This window comes from Amia ocellicauda, chromosome 5, assembly GCF_036373705.1.
Source record: "Amia ocellicauda isolate fAmiCal2 chromosome 5, fAmiCal2.hap1, whole genome shotgun sequence".
NCBI classification, from domain to species: domain Eukaryota; kingdom Metazoa; phylum Chordata; class Actinopteri; order Amiiformes; family Amiidae; genus Amia; species Amia ocellicauda.
This window is the reverse complement of record NC_089854.1, coordinates 48,556,533-48,574,487: the sequence shown is the minus strand read 5'-3', so window position 1 is coordinate 48,574,487 and position 17,955 is coordinate 48,556,533. Positions and strand designations below refer to the sequence as shown.

General features: G+C 42.2%; 1 protein-coding gene across 3 annotated transcripts in view; it reads right to left on the bottom strand.

The window, feature by feature from the left end:
* Window positions 1-17,955, bottom strand: part of tubgcp6 (tubulin gamma complex component 6) — a 32,196-nt gene that overhangs the window by 9,479 nt on the left and 4,762 nt on the right. For all 3 annotated transcript variants that reach the window (XM_066705559.1, XM_066705558.1, XM_066705560.1), the window contains 14 exons: window positions 16,616-16,737; window positions 16,337-16,424; window positions 15,640-15,749; window positions 15,209-15,300; window positions 14,829-14,968; window positions 14,263-14,412; window positions 11,147-11,228; window positions 10,782-10,870; window positions 9,440-9,555; window positions 4,507-4,645; window positions 3,409-3,522; window positions 1,685-3,326; window positions 369-530; window positions 29-197 (listed from right to left, as the gene is read on the bottom strand). In XM_066705559.1, the coding sequence (XP_066561656.1) occupies window positions 29-197; window positions 369-530; window positions 1,685-3,326; window positions 3,409-3,522; window positions 4,507-4,645; window positions 9,440-9,555; window positions 10,782-10,870; window positions 11,147-11,228; window positions 14,263-14,412; window positions 14,829-14,968; window positions 15,209-15,300; window positions 15,640-15,749; window positions 16,337-16,424; window positions 16,616-16,737 (3,215 nt within the window). The remainder of the gene's footprint in view (window positions 1-28; window positions 198-368; window positions 531-1,684; window positions 3,327-3,408; window positions 3,523-4,506; window positions 4,646-9,439; window positions 9,556-10,781; window positions 10,871-11,146; window positions 11,229-14,262; window positions 14,413-14,828; window positions 14,969-15,208; window positions 15,301-15,639; window positions 15,750-16,336; window positions 16,425-16,615; window positions 16,738-17,955) is intronic.

Below are 17,955 nucleotides of genomic sequence, written 5' to 3'. Positions count from 1 at the left end.
CAAGAGGGACCAAGACAGACAGACTCACTGTGTGATGAGTGGAGTGGTGACAGAGTGCTTCATGAGCACAGGCAGGGACACGAGCTCACTGAGCTGCACGGCTGTGGCGTCTGTGGCACGGCGCAGGGATGGGTCCACTGGGAAGCCATACGGGCCACAGGTCACCTGCTGGAGTAACTGCAGCCCAGGGGGTGCAGCTGGAGATAGAGGGTGAGAGTGGTTAATAAAGCAAGAGATGGCAAAAAAGAAGGAGGGGACAGAAAGAGTGAGAAAGAAGGTGAAGAAGAAAGAATGGAGGAGTAGTGAGAAATTGAAGTACTATATTACTATTCTGGTTAACACACTGGAGTACTGCTAGTTTGACTCACTCAGGAGACTGTAGTTGTCCTGGTACTGCTCCACCTCATATTGCGCTGCCAGGGACAGAAGATAGCTCTGCTCAGTGCTCCAGCCTGGGGACCCCACATCACCCTCTGCCCAGGAGAGGCCATCCTTACTGTGGGTCTCAGCTTCTACCTTCCCCACGGGTCCTGTAGAGACACAGACAGCTCACTGGTTACTGCAACAAACCACTGCTTTAATGTTAGCGTATTACAATAATAATACTATAAATAATAATAAGTGTGTGAAATAGTGGTTTCTCTCAAAGTTTTGCTTCAAAATACTCTAGTAAAATGGTCCCCAGAATGAATCAATTTAACTTTAAAAAGCTTTCTTCTGTAGTAATATTTTTTACATAATCCATAACACATGATTGTTGTAGCTCGAATATATATTTAATGATTTATACAGTTCCCCTGTAATTTGCATCTGATATATTATTGCTTTTTGAGCAGCGCATTAAAAAAAATAATGTGTTTTACTTCTCCCTGTATCATGATCCCAAATAACATTGACAATAAGTACATTTTCCTGCATGTTTTCCTTTAATATTTCTCTGTGGGAGAATTCAACTGTTTTGCATTATTAAAAGTCCATGTTTCTGTATCTTAAATCTGTCCTGTGTAGCCATGTGTGTGCTGTTAGCATGTCAGTATGAAATACACAGTCATAGCCAATATGTAGCTAACTGGGAAAAAACAAACAAAAAAAAAACACCATTTGTCCCGTCACTGCACTTGTCCTGTCCTGTTACAAAAGAAGAGTGTGCATGCATCAGAGTTGTGTGTTCACAGGCAGCATGAAGTCTCTGTGAACACAGAACTCTGATGCATGCGCACTCTTCCTTTGTTTATGTTGTCATTCAGGAAACCTTCTATAATAGCATTACCAATATAACTAAAGGTTTAGCAATATATTTAAAATGTTTGCTTCTTCATGAGATCAATCACATAAAATACTTTATTTTACTAGTGTTTTCCTCTTTAATTTAAATTTTCATTTTTAGTTTGATTTTATATTTTGAAGATTTTTTTGTTGTTGTTCACTATCGGGTAACTGATGAAACTTCACATCCTGAAACATCATTCCTTTTGAGGGGAGGATTGATAATTTGACAGAACTGATAATTTGAAGTCACAGATACTTTACTTACACACTCCTGTCACCACATAAGGATGTAACAAAACATTTTTGTAAACCACAATGTTTGTCCTTTAAACTATGTTAAGGAGCTGCTGACTCTAAGCTGTAGGGTGAGTCTGTGATGACACACAGTGGCCTGTGTACGACTGAGTGCTCATACCCTGGGGTTCGTCCTCAGTCTCGCCACTCTCCTCTGTCAACTGGCCCAGAAGCTGGGGGTGCTGCAGGGTGGACACCAGCTTCCCGTGTCGGAAGTGGGACTGTGAGGCGTGGCCGTGGATGCTCCAGCGAGGGAGGGGAGTAGAGGGGGCATGCTGCAAGCTCAGCCCTTCCCCGAAGCTGGAGTCAGACACATGACTGTGGGGCTGGGCGTGTGGCAGCAGGAGCTGTTCGGAGTCCAAGACCATGCACCCCACGCCCAGGCTGGTATCCGAGGCATGGCCATGCATGCTCCAGCGGGGTTGGAGGGGGGGCACATCCGACACGAATCCCCCTACTCTGATGCTGGAGTCCGAGGAGTGGCCGTGCATGCTGGCGGTGGGTCTTGTGGGCTCCGGCCCAGAGACAAATCCCCCCACTTTAATACTGGCATCTGAGGAGTGACCATGCTTGCTCCAGCGTGGGCGAGACTGCTCCACCTTTGACATGAACCCCCCCACTTTAATACTGGAATCCGAGCAGTGCCCATGGATACTGGCAGTGTGTAGGTGGTCATCAACCTCTGAGACATTCCCTCCCACTCTAATGTGGGCGTCAGATATGTGCCTGTGGACAATGGCCACAGGTCTCTCAGGATCCTGCTCTGACACAAACCCTCCCACCTTGATATGCGCATTGGAAGCATGCCCATGGGGGGAAAGCTTAAGGGGAGAGCCATGCCCCTCAGAGACACAGCCCCCCAGCATTACACTGCTGTCTGAGGGGTGCTGTGGCAGCTGTGCAAAAGCCCCCCTTGATCCTGCATTCCCAGTAGGCCTCTGACCAGGTGAAGGCATAAGGCATTGCAACTCTGAAGGGTGTTCCTCCTCCCCCTTATCCTCCTCTTTCCCATATAGCCCCAGCTGTCCTTGTGAAGTGCCTCTGCCCACTTCAACCCCACCTCCAGGGTCACTGCTCACTGCTGTTGTTCTTGTTTTCTTGCTGCTTTTGTCAGCTGTCTCTCCTGCTCTCTCTGCAGCAGGATCCAGGGTGGGGATTTTGTCCACAAGTTCCAATTGTCCCCTGCTGTCTGTCTTGGTTGATCCCCCCTGCCCAACCTCATCCTCCCCACCCAGTTGCAGGGAGGCCTGGGAGGGGTGCCCATGGGCACTGGGGCATGGCAGCAGTGGCCTCACCACTACTTGGATGATGGCCTGCGAGGAGTGTCCATGAACATTAGCTCTTGGTTGAGCCAGGGCTGGCTGTTTGAGGGTCTCCCCTTGATCTAGAGGGAGGGCAGTCCTGTCTGGGGAAGCCCCAGAAGGCCTGGCTCTGGACTCTTTGGTCACAGATTTTAGGGGGCTGTAGGGGGTGCTGAAATCATAATCGTGGTTCTGGTTCTGAGCTGGGGAGTCCTCCAGAAGGTCAGATCCAATTTCCAGCAGCGCTGTGTCCAGCATGGACTGAACCTGGCTTGGACAGTTGACTGGGTCAGGGGTGCGCTTGGGTAGGAAGTCGTTGATGTCCAGGTCCTCAGAGATAAGGGGTCCCTCATCTTGAGGGGACAGGGAGGATGAGGGGTCATCCAATTGGTCACATCCTGGAAGTCTCTCCTCACTCTCTGGAGGGCACTCTTGTCCACACTGTCCTGGCCATGCAGGCTCCTGCAGTGAAATGAAAGGGTTACATAAGGAGAAGGAGCAGAGGATCTTTCGGAGTGATGATTCTTCTCAGGGCTGCACAGACCTGGGCTGACTGCTCTGTGCACTGTGCTCTGGCCAGCGTCAGGGGCTCGACTCTTGGGAGGAGCAGGTCTGGGGGCGGCCGCTTCTGACCGAGCGGGAACTGCTTCAAGAAGGCCTGGGGGAGGGAGAAAGAGAGAGAAAGGGCTCAGCAATTATAAATGTACACACATGTACACAAGCCAGTATAGTTAATCTGGTAAACTGTGTCTCAATTGAGTGCAATGCGTGTGTGTGTAACTCTCCCCCCATGTGAGATTTGAATTAAATACATATAAGGCGTTTCAGTTGTAAATTCCTCAAAGTTAATAATAATCCATCCGTCGGACCCACAGTTTCTATGGTAGGCTATACTGAATATAATATAGCAGACAATCTGGGCTTTGAAATAACATTACTCATTGTGAAAGAGTTATAATCGTGTAGATTCCTGAAACACATGATTTTCTACAAACCATTATTATTTATTTTATTAGCAGATTTGCACCTGATATAGATTATTATTATTCCCCCTCTTCCCCATCTCTCTCGCGACAAGTTATTATTATTATTAATAATATTATTTATGTATACATATTTTTTATTATTAGCAGACGCCCTTATCCTGGGTGACTTACATAATAAGATTAACTAAGAAGTTAAAATAAATGCAAAAAAACTTACATTGAGTGTCCACAAACAACAAATATTCGCCTGGTGTAGTGCACATTTACATGCTGTAAGTATTCCTCCCAAAATGTATTACTGGAATATTAGATCATGTAAACAGCTTCCTTCACACTTACTGTAGAAAGTTGGCGTGAATTAAAGAGTTTAAAAAAAACTGCACTAACTAGGATTTGATAAAAGTCTGTTTTGAAATCGTAGGTCATTAAAGAATAAATAAAATCTAAATCAAAAGAGTGCATGTGTAGAGTGCGCATGTGTAATTTGGAACTGAATATGCAAATTGGTAATGAACTGACGCTGGTGATGAAATGTACCCGTGATGAAATGTGAGTGATGTTAAAACGTAAACCCAGCCAAAGTCACAACCCGTTACTGGCACAACCCACACTGTGCCACAGTATGTACGTCTCTCTCTCTCTCTCTCCAGGCTGACCTGTATGTGTTGATGGTCCTGCTCTAGGAAAAGAGCCCTAGCTGGATCAAGCTGCAGCCTCTGTCCTCTCCATAGTGCTCGCCGCTCCCGCAGAGCTGCCTCCTCCGACAGGCGGCTGTATTGCTCCAGCAGGTCCTTCCTGCACACATGGGCACACATACACAGCGAAAGAAACAGACAGATATGCAGTAAAGAATTTCAAATAATTTGCTATTTGGAAACTTGGGGTCAAACTTTTTGTGTATTTCGATTACCCTGCTCTTTTGCTCGCAAAAATAAAAGGCATACAGGCCTTGGTTTCGATTGTAATGTTTTTGAATGCATGTTTAGTACTCTTGATGTTTCTTTTAATGCATCAATTTATACTTCACACCATTCCTTTTTAGTTTTCTAGTAAGAAGTGCAATTTGTTGATTTCTTAATTTTGAATTCGATTACTATAATTAGGGAGGCTGCAGTGACATCTAGGGTATATCAGTTGAATTACACACACACACAAAAAAAGTTGCAGAAAACGCAAAGCCCTATTGATAAGACATTCACCCTCAACCCCAGAGAGAACAGCACTGCTATTCCCATGCTGACATCCTAGCCCACTCCCCAGTCAGCCACGATTATTATTACACAACATTTAACTTAATTTTTTGTATAAAACCAAACACAGCTTTTCCTGCCCAATCTGTTGCACTAAGGGACTAATCCTGTCAGTTCTCACGGGTTTGTGCGTCTTTAGCAGTTACAGTATATACAGATGCACCGATCCGATAATCCGTATCGGTATCGGTCCGATACAGGCCAAAAACACTGGATCGGATATCGGGAATAATAGATGTTGTAATCCGATATGATCCACCGACAAATCTGGCCTGAAACTTTGCCTTAAAGGGGAACTCCACCGAAAATCCATATTTTCTCAGGTTATTTTATAAGTAGAAACATATTCTGTGCAGTGAGTTTTTCATGTCCAGCTCATTCTATTCAACAGAAATCAGAGATTGAGAAATATACCATGACGTCACCGGGATCCTAACTATGGAGGTGCTTTCCTGAGAGTCAATGGGGGAAATCAGAAAAGTCACGAAAATCATTAAAAAATTACATTTTATGCACGTTCGATTGGACCCATCATCCTATTTTCCCGAAAGAACCATCGGTTTGTATTCATAAAAAAATTATTTCACCACCCAGAACTGTCGCTATTATTTAACATGATTATTTTATTCCAGGCACCGCCATGTGGCTAAAGTGCAGTGCGAACTGCACACGCGTGTTCTCCACAGAGCCTACACTGCGCTGGAGCCACACGTTGGTGCTGGAATAAAATAATCATGTTCAATAATAGCGACACTATTTTTTTGTTTTGCCCTGAAGAAACCTCAGTCACATAGAGGGCATAGAGGGCATAACAGTCACATTAGAGCAAGGGTCCTGCAGGTTAAGGATGTGGAAAAATAATTACTTTTAATGACTTTTCATAGTCTTAATTACGGACTTTTTAATGACCTGGATCAAAGTGTTCTAGGATTATAATAGTTGCTTCGACAAATTCCATACAAGCACAATCGGTGGAATTCTGCAGATCTGCGCATGTCTGTGGAAATCTCCGCTACAAGAACGCGACCAATGTCTTCCTCACAGAGACGAAAACACTGTTAAGTGTGTAATATGTGCAGTGCAATTAACTACCACACATCTACAGCTGGTGTGTTAACCCACCTAAAAGCCAAACACCCTTGTGTGAAACTAGTAATAACAAAAAGGAAAGAGGAGCAACAAACACATTCATATTATTAAACTACACACACAGCAGCTATTGCCATTTATTTGAGCGCACAGGTGTGTTTCTGAGCGCAGAGCGGTGTCTGTGTGTTGAGTGTGGTTTGGAAACGTGGACAAGTAAATCATTTAGTTAAGTAGACTGTATAAATTAGTTACATACATAGTCTAATACATTTTGTATTTCGCCAGACCAGAAAAACCAGACCAGAAAACATTGCCACAAGGACGCTAATGTTAAGGCATTTTCGGTACAGCTCACATTGCTAAACTATAGGCTATTGAATGAAAAATAAATTAAAACAAATTGAAGATCTTTACGTGAAAGCTTAAATGTATGACTTAGGACTAACACTGTAGATGCTATTTACTTTAATGTTAAGTTGAGTTACATTCTACATTGAAAATTATATATTTTTACTGGAAATGCTTTATATATATATATATATATATACACTCACCTAAAGGATTATTAGGAACACCATACTAATACTGTGTTTGACCCCCTTTCGCCTTCAGAACTGCCTTAATTCTACGTGGCATTGATTCAACAAGGTGCTGAAAGCATTCTTTAGAAATGTTGGCCCATATTGATAGGATAGTATCTTGCAGTTGATGGAGATTTGTGGGATGCACATCCAGGGCAAGAAGCTCCCGTTCCACCACATCCCAAAGATGCTCTATTGGGTTGAGATCTGGTGACTGTGGGGGCCAGTTTAGTACAGTGAACTCATTGTCATGTTCAAGAAACCAATTTGAAATGATTCGACCTTTGTGACATGGTGCATTATCCTGCTGGAAGTAGCCATCAGAGGATGGGTACATGGTGGTCATAAAGGGATGGACATGGTCAGAAACAATGCTCAGGTAGGCCGTGGCATTTAAACGATGCCCAATTGGCACTTAGGGGCCTAAAGTGTGCCAAGAAAACATCCCCCACACCATTACACCACCACCACCAGCCTGCACAGTGGTAACAAGGCATGATGGATCCATGTTCTCATTCTGTTTACGCCAAATTCTGAATCTGAATGTCTCAACAGAAATCGAGACTCATCAGACCAGGCAACATTTTTCCAGTCTTCCACTGTCCAATTTTGGTGAGCTTGTGCAAATTGTAGCCTCTTTTTCCTATTTGTAGTGGAGATGAGTGGTACCAGGTGGGGTCTTCTGCTGTTGTAGCCCATCCGCCTCAAGGTTGTACGTGTTGTGGCTTCACAAATGCTTTGCTGCATACCTCGGATGTAACGAGTGGTTATTTCAGTCAAAGTTGCTCTTCTATCAGCTTGAATCAGTCGGCCCATTCTCCTCTGACCTCTAGCATCAACAAGGCATTTTCACCCACAGGACTGCCGCATACTGGATGTTTTTCCCTTTTCACACCATTCTTTGTAAACCCTAGAAAAGGTTGTGCGTGAAAATCCCAGTAACTGAGCAGATTGTGAAATACTCAGACCGGCCCGTCTGGCACCAACAACCATGCCACGCTCAAAATTGCTTAAATCACCTTTCTTTCCCATTCAGACATTCAGTTTGGAGTTCAGGAGATTGTCTTGACCAGGACCACACCCCTAAATGCATTGAAGCAACTGCCATGTGATTGGTTGGTTAGATAATTGCATTAATGAGAAATTGAACAGGTGTTCCTAATAATCCTTTAGGTGAGTGTATATATATATATATAAGCATTTTCATATATATTTGTTTATTTATATTGTCATATTTTAATCCAGTGTATGACACTATAATTATATATAATTATATATATTGCGTTAACTAAATATTGTGATTTGTCTTTTGCACAGTTGTACTTTCAGTGATATTTCAGTATTCATTTTGAATGCTTACATATATATATTTTCATTTAAAAGAGTTTCACTAAATGAAAGGAAGCAGCATTATTGCATAAGTCATGTTGTTAAGGGCTTTGTATTTTGTCCTTTAAGGAAACAGAGAATTTGTTTCACATTATCCATACATATGAAAGGAAACATTCAAAGTTTGAGAAGCAGAGTTTAAAAACATGAATAGCTGTAAAATAGGTTTTAATTCTGCACACATACAGGATCACTGTAATAGTGTTGTTAATTTGCCAAACATCAAGATCACCTTCTCTACAGCTTCATTCTGTATAAATGGGTGTACATTCAAGATAATGAGTTTAGTTCCTAGATCTACTCACCAAATTTACTTTAAACAAAAACACAATTTCGCTGTTCATATCAAAGGCGGACAGAATATTGCCATCAGTGGCCATCAGACAGCAACAGAGGAGCAATCGTTCAGTGTGCAAAACTACTCAAAACATATTTGCGCTCCACTATGACAGGAGAAAGACTAGTGCACCTGCATAAGGACTTCCAACTAATTTATGGAGATATTATTGATGAATTTGTGCGTCACAACAGGAGACTTTAATTCACCTAGAAACTCCTACATCAGCGGCGGAAACAACTTATTTCCAATGAAGATGCATATTTCTAGCAGGCTCACGAATCGGAAAGTGTGCATCCTCACCCATTTCAATTAATGAGCTCCACCAAAAGAAATATTTGATTAATATTAGTTTTCCTGCATAATGTTGGTGGATGTGTGATTTTCCACTGGATGTATCTCATAGTGTGGTTGTGAAGCAAAGATATGTTTGAGTCAAAATCTGCCTGATTTCATGGAGATTTTGAGCAAAGTTTTCAAGTCTTTTTTGAACATTTTCTGGTGGAGGACCCCCAGACCTCCAGCCATGAATTCATCATTCCTCTTCGCCCTCATTTTGGCCCCCCTACACGAATTCCTGGCTACGCCACTGATTGCCATAGCTGACCTGTTTACCCACCACCAACAGCACATCCTCCACTGGCCCTGTTGGCCAGCATATACCTGAGGCTGTGGCACAACCTGTCTCTGCATCAGACTTGGATGCTATCCTGCACCCCTCCTATCCCCATGTATGTTTAAAAAATCCCCCCAATCAAATTTTAATACACCCCCCAAACAGTGAAAAAAATTGCAAAAAGGAGAGGAATGAAATGGATTGGAAAACAAAAAGAACACCTCAACCTCACCAACATGAAAGCCACTCCCACCAGAGAGAGAGAAAGAAAAAGAAAGACATGCCAGAGCCTATGTCCACTGAAAAAGTATCCCTGGTGGTGCTGACCTGGCCTTGCGCTCTAGCTGCTCCTCTAAGGCACGCAGTCGCTGCTCGCGGTCTCGCAGCTCCCGGGCAAATCCAAAATCATCCTCCTGCTCGCGCTGACGAGATGCACTGCGCCACTGAGGCACATACAGGGAAGGGGAGATAGGCAGGGAAGAGGACAGGAGGGAGAGGGAAGGGGGGAGGATGGAGAGGCGATAGGGAAAGAAAGAAAAATACAGGGAGAGGGACAGGCAACTTGACAAAGAACAACTAAAAGATGTTGATTTTAGTGCTTCACAGTTTTGAAACATGGCAGGTCCCTGCATGCATTCATACTGAACTGCATGCGACTGGCTCTGCTTACTTCTGGATCTATTACTCACTTTCTTCCTGCCCTTATAACTCTACTTCTTTCCTTATACACTGCATATACATACACTACCGGTCAAAAGTTTTAGAACACCAATTTTTTTCTAATTTTTATTGTAATTTACGCAGTTTTAATGTCTCTAATGTATTCTTTCTACAATGGAAATCAAATATTGTTCGGAAAGGTCTTCCCAACAATGTTGCATAAGTTCCCACAAATGTGTTGCACTTGTAGGTTGCTTTTTCTTTCACCCTTCTGTCCAGTTGATCCCATGTTTTGGTCATTATCTTGCTGTAGAATGAACCCCTGACCAACTAGGCATATAGCAGAGGGTATTGCAGGTGCTGCAAAATGCTGTGGTAGCCGTTTTGGTTCAGGGTGACACTCACTCGCCGACTCTAAATCCAGCAAAAGAGCCCCAAAACCATCACCTCCTCCATGTTTGACAGTTGGTGTCACACACTGAGAGGAAAAACCCTGCATGATGAACCGAAGATTTCTAATTTTGAGTCATCGGTCCATAAGACCTTCTTCCAGTCTTCAGTAGTCCACTGGCGGTGCTTCATGGCTCAGGCAAGCCTCTTTCTTATTTTGCCATCTTAGCAATGGCTTTCTTACTGTGACTCGACCTGTCAAACCTACACAAAGTCTTCTCTTCACAATTGAAACTGAGACTTGCTTACTTTGACCAGTGTTAAGTTGTGTTTGAAGCTGTTGTCCTGTTAGCTGCCTATCACGTAAGCTGTTGACTCTCAGAAACCTTTCTTCCGATTCTGTTGTGGCTTTGGGTCTGCCAGACCTCTTCCTGGCAGAGTTTCCTCCAGTTTCCTAGTGCCTTTTGATGTTGTAGGAAATTGTACTTAAAAACTGTGCTTAAATTTCAATAAAATGGGAGTGTTCTAAAACTTTTGATGGGTAGTGTGTATATATCTTCTCTCCACCCCTCCCTCTCACCCCATCACCTCCTCCTCCCCCTCCCTTCCATCCACTCACCTCCTGCTCCTTTGCCATCTGCTGTTTCAGCTCCTCAAATCGCTCTCTCTTCTTGGCCTCCTTGGCCAAGCGTTGGGACACCTGGTGCCCTGCAAACAGAAGAAGAGGAGAAAAGAAAAAGAAAAAACAGGAGAAGAGAAAGTTTACAGACTGCTCAGAGATATGCTGCATAATGCCAAGGAAGATGGAGACAGACAGGGAGAGGAAGAGTGAGTGTTTCTTTTCCCTCAGTTCAGTCTAAAGTAGGTGATAACATATAGTGGGCAGTGTCTATTCTGCAGTGAGTGTACATTGTGTTCAGACTACATTGTTCAGAGTGCACATTGTGAGCCTTCAGTTTGCTTTGAATGTGCAGTATCTCTCACCACGGATGTTCTCCAGAGTCCTGGCCGCACTCTCTCTGATCTGGTTAATCAGCTCTTGACGAGCCTGCTCTGTGCGCAGCAGCTGGTACAGAGGGATAGGAAGAGACAGACAGAGAGAAGGTGGCAGTGGTTAACTATACACTGATAATTGTGAGCACACAAAAACACAATATATTTACCTTTCCAACAGTGTCTCTGTGCATCTGTGTTTCCGTTTCCCAGCATGTATGTGCATGTGTATATCAGTGTGTCCATTTGTCAGCGTCTGTGTCTTTCTGTATCTGTGTGTGTGCATGTCTCAGTTTTAGTATTAAAAGACAACTAAGAAAGTGAATTAAAAAAATGCTTTGAATTATCCAAAAGCCTGGTAAAATCATAAATTCGACTTATGTACATCATGGGTGTATTGGGGATATTTACAATTATTAAAAATATTAATTTTGAAAGGTGTGAACAGGAGCAATACATAGGGGGCATCTATGTTGAGTATACAATAATTAAAATAAAACACAAACATACAAATATGACCCACAAACTGGAAATACAATCTTTGTGTTGCACAGAAACCGAGTGCAATATATAAAATGTGAATCAAACCATAAAGACAATAATTTCATGGTCAAGGTCCAGACTCCAAAAGGGGGGGGGGGGGATCACACCTCCAAATGCCCCTTTCTAACACATACACACAATTCTGTGAATTAGTAATATACCCTGTTGCTTATATTTAGTGCATTCATTTGACAAAGTACAAAAATAAAACATTTAAATGGATGTAAATATAAGTATTAAAGCGCTTTCCGACCACTTGTAATTGTTTTAATTTGTAAATATAATTGTAGGCATATAGATAAACATAATATAAAGGATTTTGTGTCTTATTAGATTCAAGTCTTTACCACTTCCCTTTATCACTGTACATTGTTAAAATTTTATATTGCAAAATGAAGGCAATGAGGATTGAGGACTTTGGGGGGGGGGGGTCCTCCCCGAGAACATTTTGAAAATTGGACACCTGAAATGCACGATTCTGAGTCTGAGTTGAAAAGCTTAGCTCAAAATCTCCATGATATCCATGAAATCAGGCAGATTTGGACATATCTTTGCTTCAACTGATATTACGCAGGCAAACTAGACGTGGGTTTCTGGTGCTTGTCAATCACAGATCTATTTTGGTGGAGCTCGGTAATTGTAACGGGTGAGGATGCACAATTTTCAATTTTTGCACCTGTTAGAAATATGCGTGTTCAATGGAAATATGCTGTTTCCACCCCTGATGTAGGAGTTTCTAGGTGAATACAAGCTATGGCACAGTGAGCCCCCCAAGCCCCCCTCCCTGGTCGTGTGTATGCACTTTTATATTTTGGAGGCGAGGTTGAAATATGTCCACACGTCAAACGATCCGCAGTTTAGCTGTTTATTTATAGAAATCCTGAAAAAAATATCTGTGTTTTTGACGAGTACAAAGTGACGCTATTGCCCCAGTCCAGAACATGTATAGAGACACCGAACCAGCAATCTGCGACCAATCAACTAACTAACAGGAACATGGGCTCTATATAGGACATCCTATATTAATACATAACATCCTATTGGCTGATAACCAGGAAGGGCTGCTACTGGGTTCCAAACGATAACAAGCACTGAGTGCAACAAACCTCTATAACAATACATACAAAAATTAAAAAACAATCACGATAATAAATTAATTAAAATTATTTTTGCGGTCCATTAAAAAATGTCTGGTGGTCTGCATTCGGCCCGCGGTCCGACTACTGACTACTCCTGGTTTAGGCGTTTTTTATAGAAATCAGGAAACGCAATGTATAGCTGTGCTTTTTAAGAATATAAAAAGTGACGCTCTTTCCCCAGTCTAGAACGTGTATAGAGACGTCCGAAACACTAACCTGCGAGCAATAAACTAATCAAGTAACAGGGGAACACTACCTCTATATATAGGACATCCCATATTATGACAAATACATAACATCTTATTGGTTAATAGCCAAAAAGTTCTTCTACTAGGTTCCACACAATAACAAGCACCAACAAAGCCCCATAACAATACATTTAAAAATAAAAATAAAAATTACAATCATGGTAATATTTATTATTTTATTATAATGTCAGTTGATGTGTGAATTTTCACTGGATGCATCGCATAATGATGTGTGGTTGTGAAGCAAAGAATAGTTTGAGTCAAAATCTGCCTGATTTTATGGAGATTTTGAGCAAAGTTTTTCAACTTTTTCGAAAATAATAAATTATTTTTGCAGTCCACTGAAAAGCGCCTAGTGGTCCGGATTTGGCCCGCAGTCCACCTATTGACTACCCCTGTACTATAGTTACTACTATACAAGCAAATGTGTTAGCTAAAATAAAGATGCTATCATTCCTGAAGCTTTGAGGATTGTGTTGATCCATTAGGACATGGAGTCCGACTCTGAAACTGAAAACAAATACAGTACAGAATGTGTGTAAAAATTCTGCTTCCCTAAGCAAAGGTGTGTACAGGCTATGCACAATGATGTTTGTATAAGTAAATCGACAAACAGAATCAAATCTGGCGTAAGTTGTGTGTCAGCAGGCCTGATCATCTTCAAAAGCCACATACTGTGTGTGTTGCTGTAACTACAGATGAGTCTTACTCTTCTTCCATTTATTTAATTTGAATATTATAATAATGTTCATGTATTCATACACTGTCCACCATCCAGGGTATTTCTTGCCATTTAATATGAATGAAAACTCAAAAAAGGTACAAGTACATGTACCTAGCTCCTCAGGGAAACCACATTATTGAATGCTGTGAGACTACAAGGGTCACATTAATGTGCATTGATGACAGACATTTTCTACGTGTTTATCGCAGGCATGTAAGTTGCAACCACTTCCAAATGCATGTTTGTTGTAAAACCGTATATTATAAACAACATATAGACAATCTGATTATGTACCTGTTGGTTTTGTTCAGTATAATTTAACTTTCCCATTGTACCTGTCCTTTAATGTCAGTGTGTCAGTCTTTTAATCTGTGTGTCTCAGTTAGTTTGTTTCATCGTCTCTGTCCAAGTGTGTAAGTGTCAGTGTCTTTGGGTCTACGTGTGGTGCAGTACCTTCTCCTCTCTGCTTATGGCGCAATGGTGTGCGATCCTCTCCATGCGGCCATGGTACACAGAGCAGTCCCTCTCGATCTCCTCCAGTTCCTGCTGGGAGAACGTCACGGCCACGCGAGGCACAGGCAGCTCTGACCAACAGATATAGTGCTGCAGAGGGAGACGGTAGAGAGATGGAGGGAGAGATAGGGATAGGGGTTTGTCAAAAGGAGGTCAGAGAGAGAAAGTGGTAGAGGGGAGAAAGAGAGAGAAGGATGGGGATGGTAGAGAGAGGGGGAGGGGAGGCAGCAGTAGAAGGAGAGAGAGAGGCATTACAAGAGATTGGAGCTGGGGCTCAGAGCAGGTGGGTAGAAGACAGGGTGTACTGAAGTCTACAGGAGCTTGTTTACAGGGATCTGTAATAATACTGATTTTATCTGCCACTGATTAAATCTAAAACATAATGTCTACAGTAAAAACACTAGAGGCTGGTGGCTATAGTTTTAGTGAATCATGGTGCTGGGTGCTATTGTTGCTGGGCAGGATATCAGTAGTCTTGGTGAAGTGGCTAGGGACAGGGGGCTCACCCGGGGGCAGCAGATCTTCAGCAGGTTGATGGTCTTGCCACAGACATACACATCATTGGCAATGTGCCGCAGGAAAACAGGGACACACTCCTCCACATTCCGTGAAATAAGGGTGTAGCCCTGTGTCCAAAACTGCTTATCTGGAGAGGGAGATGGAGAGAGCATGAGAGAGAGAGAGGGATATCAATGTTAATTGTGAGAAGAATGACTCCAGTTTTTTTTTTTAACCACTTTGTGTTATCATTTGCTCCCGTTTACACCACTGTATAAACTTATCAAAGCAGTAGATTAAACTCAGATTCTACCATGCAAAGGGAAACAGTTAACTACACACACACAAACACAAATGCAGTCACAGACACACACACACACACACACACCTCGACAGCTGAGGTATTCCTCATTGACTTGAATCATGAACTCTCCATAGACATCTCTGAACACACCGCTGTACACCCAGTCATAGATGAACCTGCAGTGACACACAGTGAGGACAGGCTGCTGTTAACAGGCCACACAGCTCTTTTTTTTTTTTTTTTTTTTACACTGTAACTGGCCAAAAACAGAAGTGGTATTTAAAAAAAATTAAACACAATTCAGCAGCTGTGTATGCGATTGCCAGATGGACAAACCAACAGCGAAAGATTATTTAGAACAAACATGCTGGCAGACTGTAAATAGGCCAGTGGGGGGGGGGAGACAGAGACAGAGAGAGAGAGAGAGAGAGAGAGAGAGAGAGAGATCTTGGGTAGTGCTGACAGACAGAGAGAAAGATTGACTTTGTGTAGAACAGACAGACAGACAGACTGACCGTGTGTAGGGCTCGCAGCTGCTCTTCAGCAGGGACAGCAGGACAGGGTAGTTCTCATTGCTGCAGTTACTCTGGGCTTCATTGTACAGGTAGGACAGCAGCTTCACACCCTGGAGCACATAGACCGCAAGGGGGGAGAGAGGCTGGAAAATGACCCTCACACACAGATAAAGCCTGGGAGAATCACACTCGCATACGGAGACAGTGAGGAGAGACAAGTGCTGGAGAATTACACTCCCACAGTTCAAATCTCTTTTGCGGTTGAAAAGTGAAAAACAATAAAGCTGTTTTCACAATTTTTCCCATAGCCATGGACACAGTAACACCATATAGAAACTATAATTAGTAGGAGTAAGACCATGAAATGCTAACACTGGTTTCACTTGATAATAGTTGCCATGGGGAAGACTCTGGTAATTCTGCAATTTGTCCGCTATGCAGGATGTTATGATAACACACTGAGATGAACCGAGAACGCATACTTGCTTATATGATAGCATGGATCTGGAAGAGTGGTATGTGTCTAACTTGTACACTATAACAAACACATAAAGATGCATAAAACCAATGATCACCAATGATGACCAATGATTTTTTTTTTTTTTGTATTTTTAAATATAAATAATTCTGCACTTACATGTGTTTGGGATCTTTGTAGCCTTGGTAAGCACACGCCACCTACAATGTACACACTTACCACAGGGAAGGAAGTTACACAGCCACGGCCAGCCCCAGTCTGACTACCACCTGCCTCCACATCCACACAACACAGCTCTGAGAGGTACCTGCCCACAGAGAGGGAGAGGAAGAGAGAGTGTATGTCAAAAATGGGGAGGCAGATATAGAAGGAAGGATAATTAGAGATCAAGGGAGTAAAAAAAAAATAAAAAAATTAGAGAGTCATAGAAGAGAAGAACAAGACTTCTTCCTTCTCCCTCCTTCACTTCATCTCCCTTTTTCACTCCCTCTCTCTCACCTTAGCTGTCGGCCCACCTTCCGGAAGAGGAAGCTGATAGTGAGCAGGCTGAGGGTGGGTGGAGTGCACAGCACACATGCACGGTAATAATGCAGGTACCGCCTCAAACCGCCTGTGAAGGCCTGGGACAGAGGAAGAGGGAGAAAAAGAGAAAAGGGGAGAGGTTATTAAATAAGTAAATAAACACTATGCAATCACTCTGAATCACAGAAAAGGGGGCAGGCAAAGTGGGAGTGATTAAATTAGTTACAGGGGTGCAAGAAAGGACCAAGGCACTGAAGGAGTGAGAGAGGAACTGATTAGGGCTGTACCCGACTCAGAATTTTGTCAGTCAAATCGGATTTGGTTGTTCATTACAGAGATTAGACTATTGGTTCCTTTTTTCTTTTTTGTTCATAATAGACTAGCTGGCAATCAGAAAATCCTCTGGCATGAGTTTCAGTGATGATTTCGACCACATTAACATAAGCAAATGCAACAGAGTCATGGGACCATATTTTTTTGCATTTAAAAATCAACAGAAGACAGCTGCATAAGATGCAAGATTTGAATTGCGGTCTATTTCAATTTCCGACAACGTTGGGCTACAATATGGATTTGTCGGAATAATGTGACAGGCAGCACACATGTATTTCTTTTTAAATCAAGCTTACCAACATTTTTTAATTTCACTGTAAACGTTATGAACAACGTGTAAATGAGTAAACAAATGACTGTTTAAAATAAATTCACGACATTGCCCGACTGACATCTCTTCTTACAACAGGATAGGTCTACTTCTTTATTTATCTTTAAACAACTAATAAATACATAAAAATGCTGCCATACTTTAGACTTCTTTAGACTTCTTTAGACATAGCCTTTCCCAGCAGGCACTCGACGTAATTTCAAAGTTGTTTCGCGACTGAAATCTAGTTGCAACGTGGATCAACAAGAATACTATTCAACGTGGTTATGGCAACGATTAATCAACGTCGAAAATAGTAACTACAATTAAAATATTTTATCAGTGACCGTTGACGATATTTGAAATTTAAAAATGTCGATGTGCATCGTTTTTTGATGTTGTTGTTTTTTTACTTCAACTTTAATTCAACTGGAGACCTGTATAAAACATATTGGAAAAACTGTGGGTATGTATAAAAGTGCTCTCTAATCATAACTTGCATGGAACTAGTTTTAAAAAGATAGCATTTTTTAAATCTGTTTTTCAGGTGGTTTAATATACAATCCTAGAAGTAATGTGTAGAAATTCTACTGTCTTTCTTCTAACACATGAAAATAAAGTAATTTATTCAACCTTGATAATTCAATGTCAATTCCATCTGCAAATACATCAC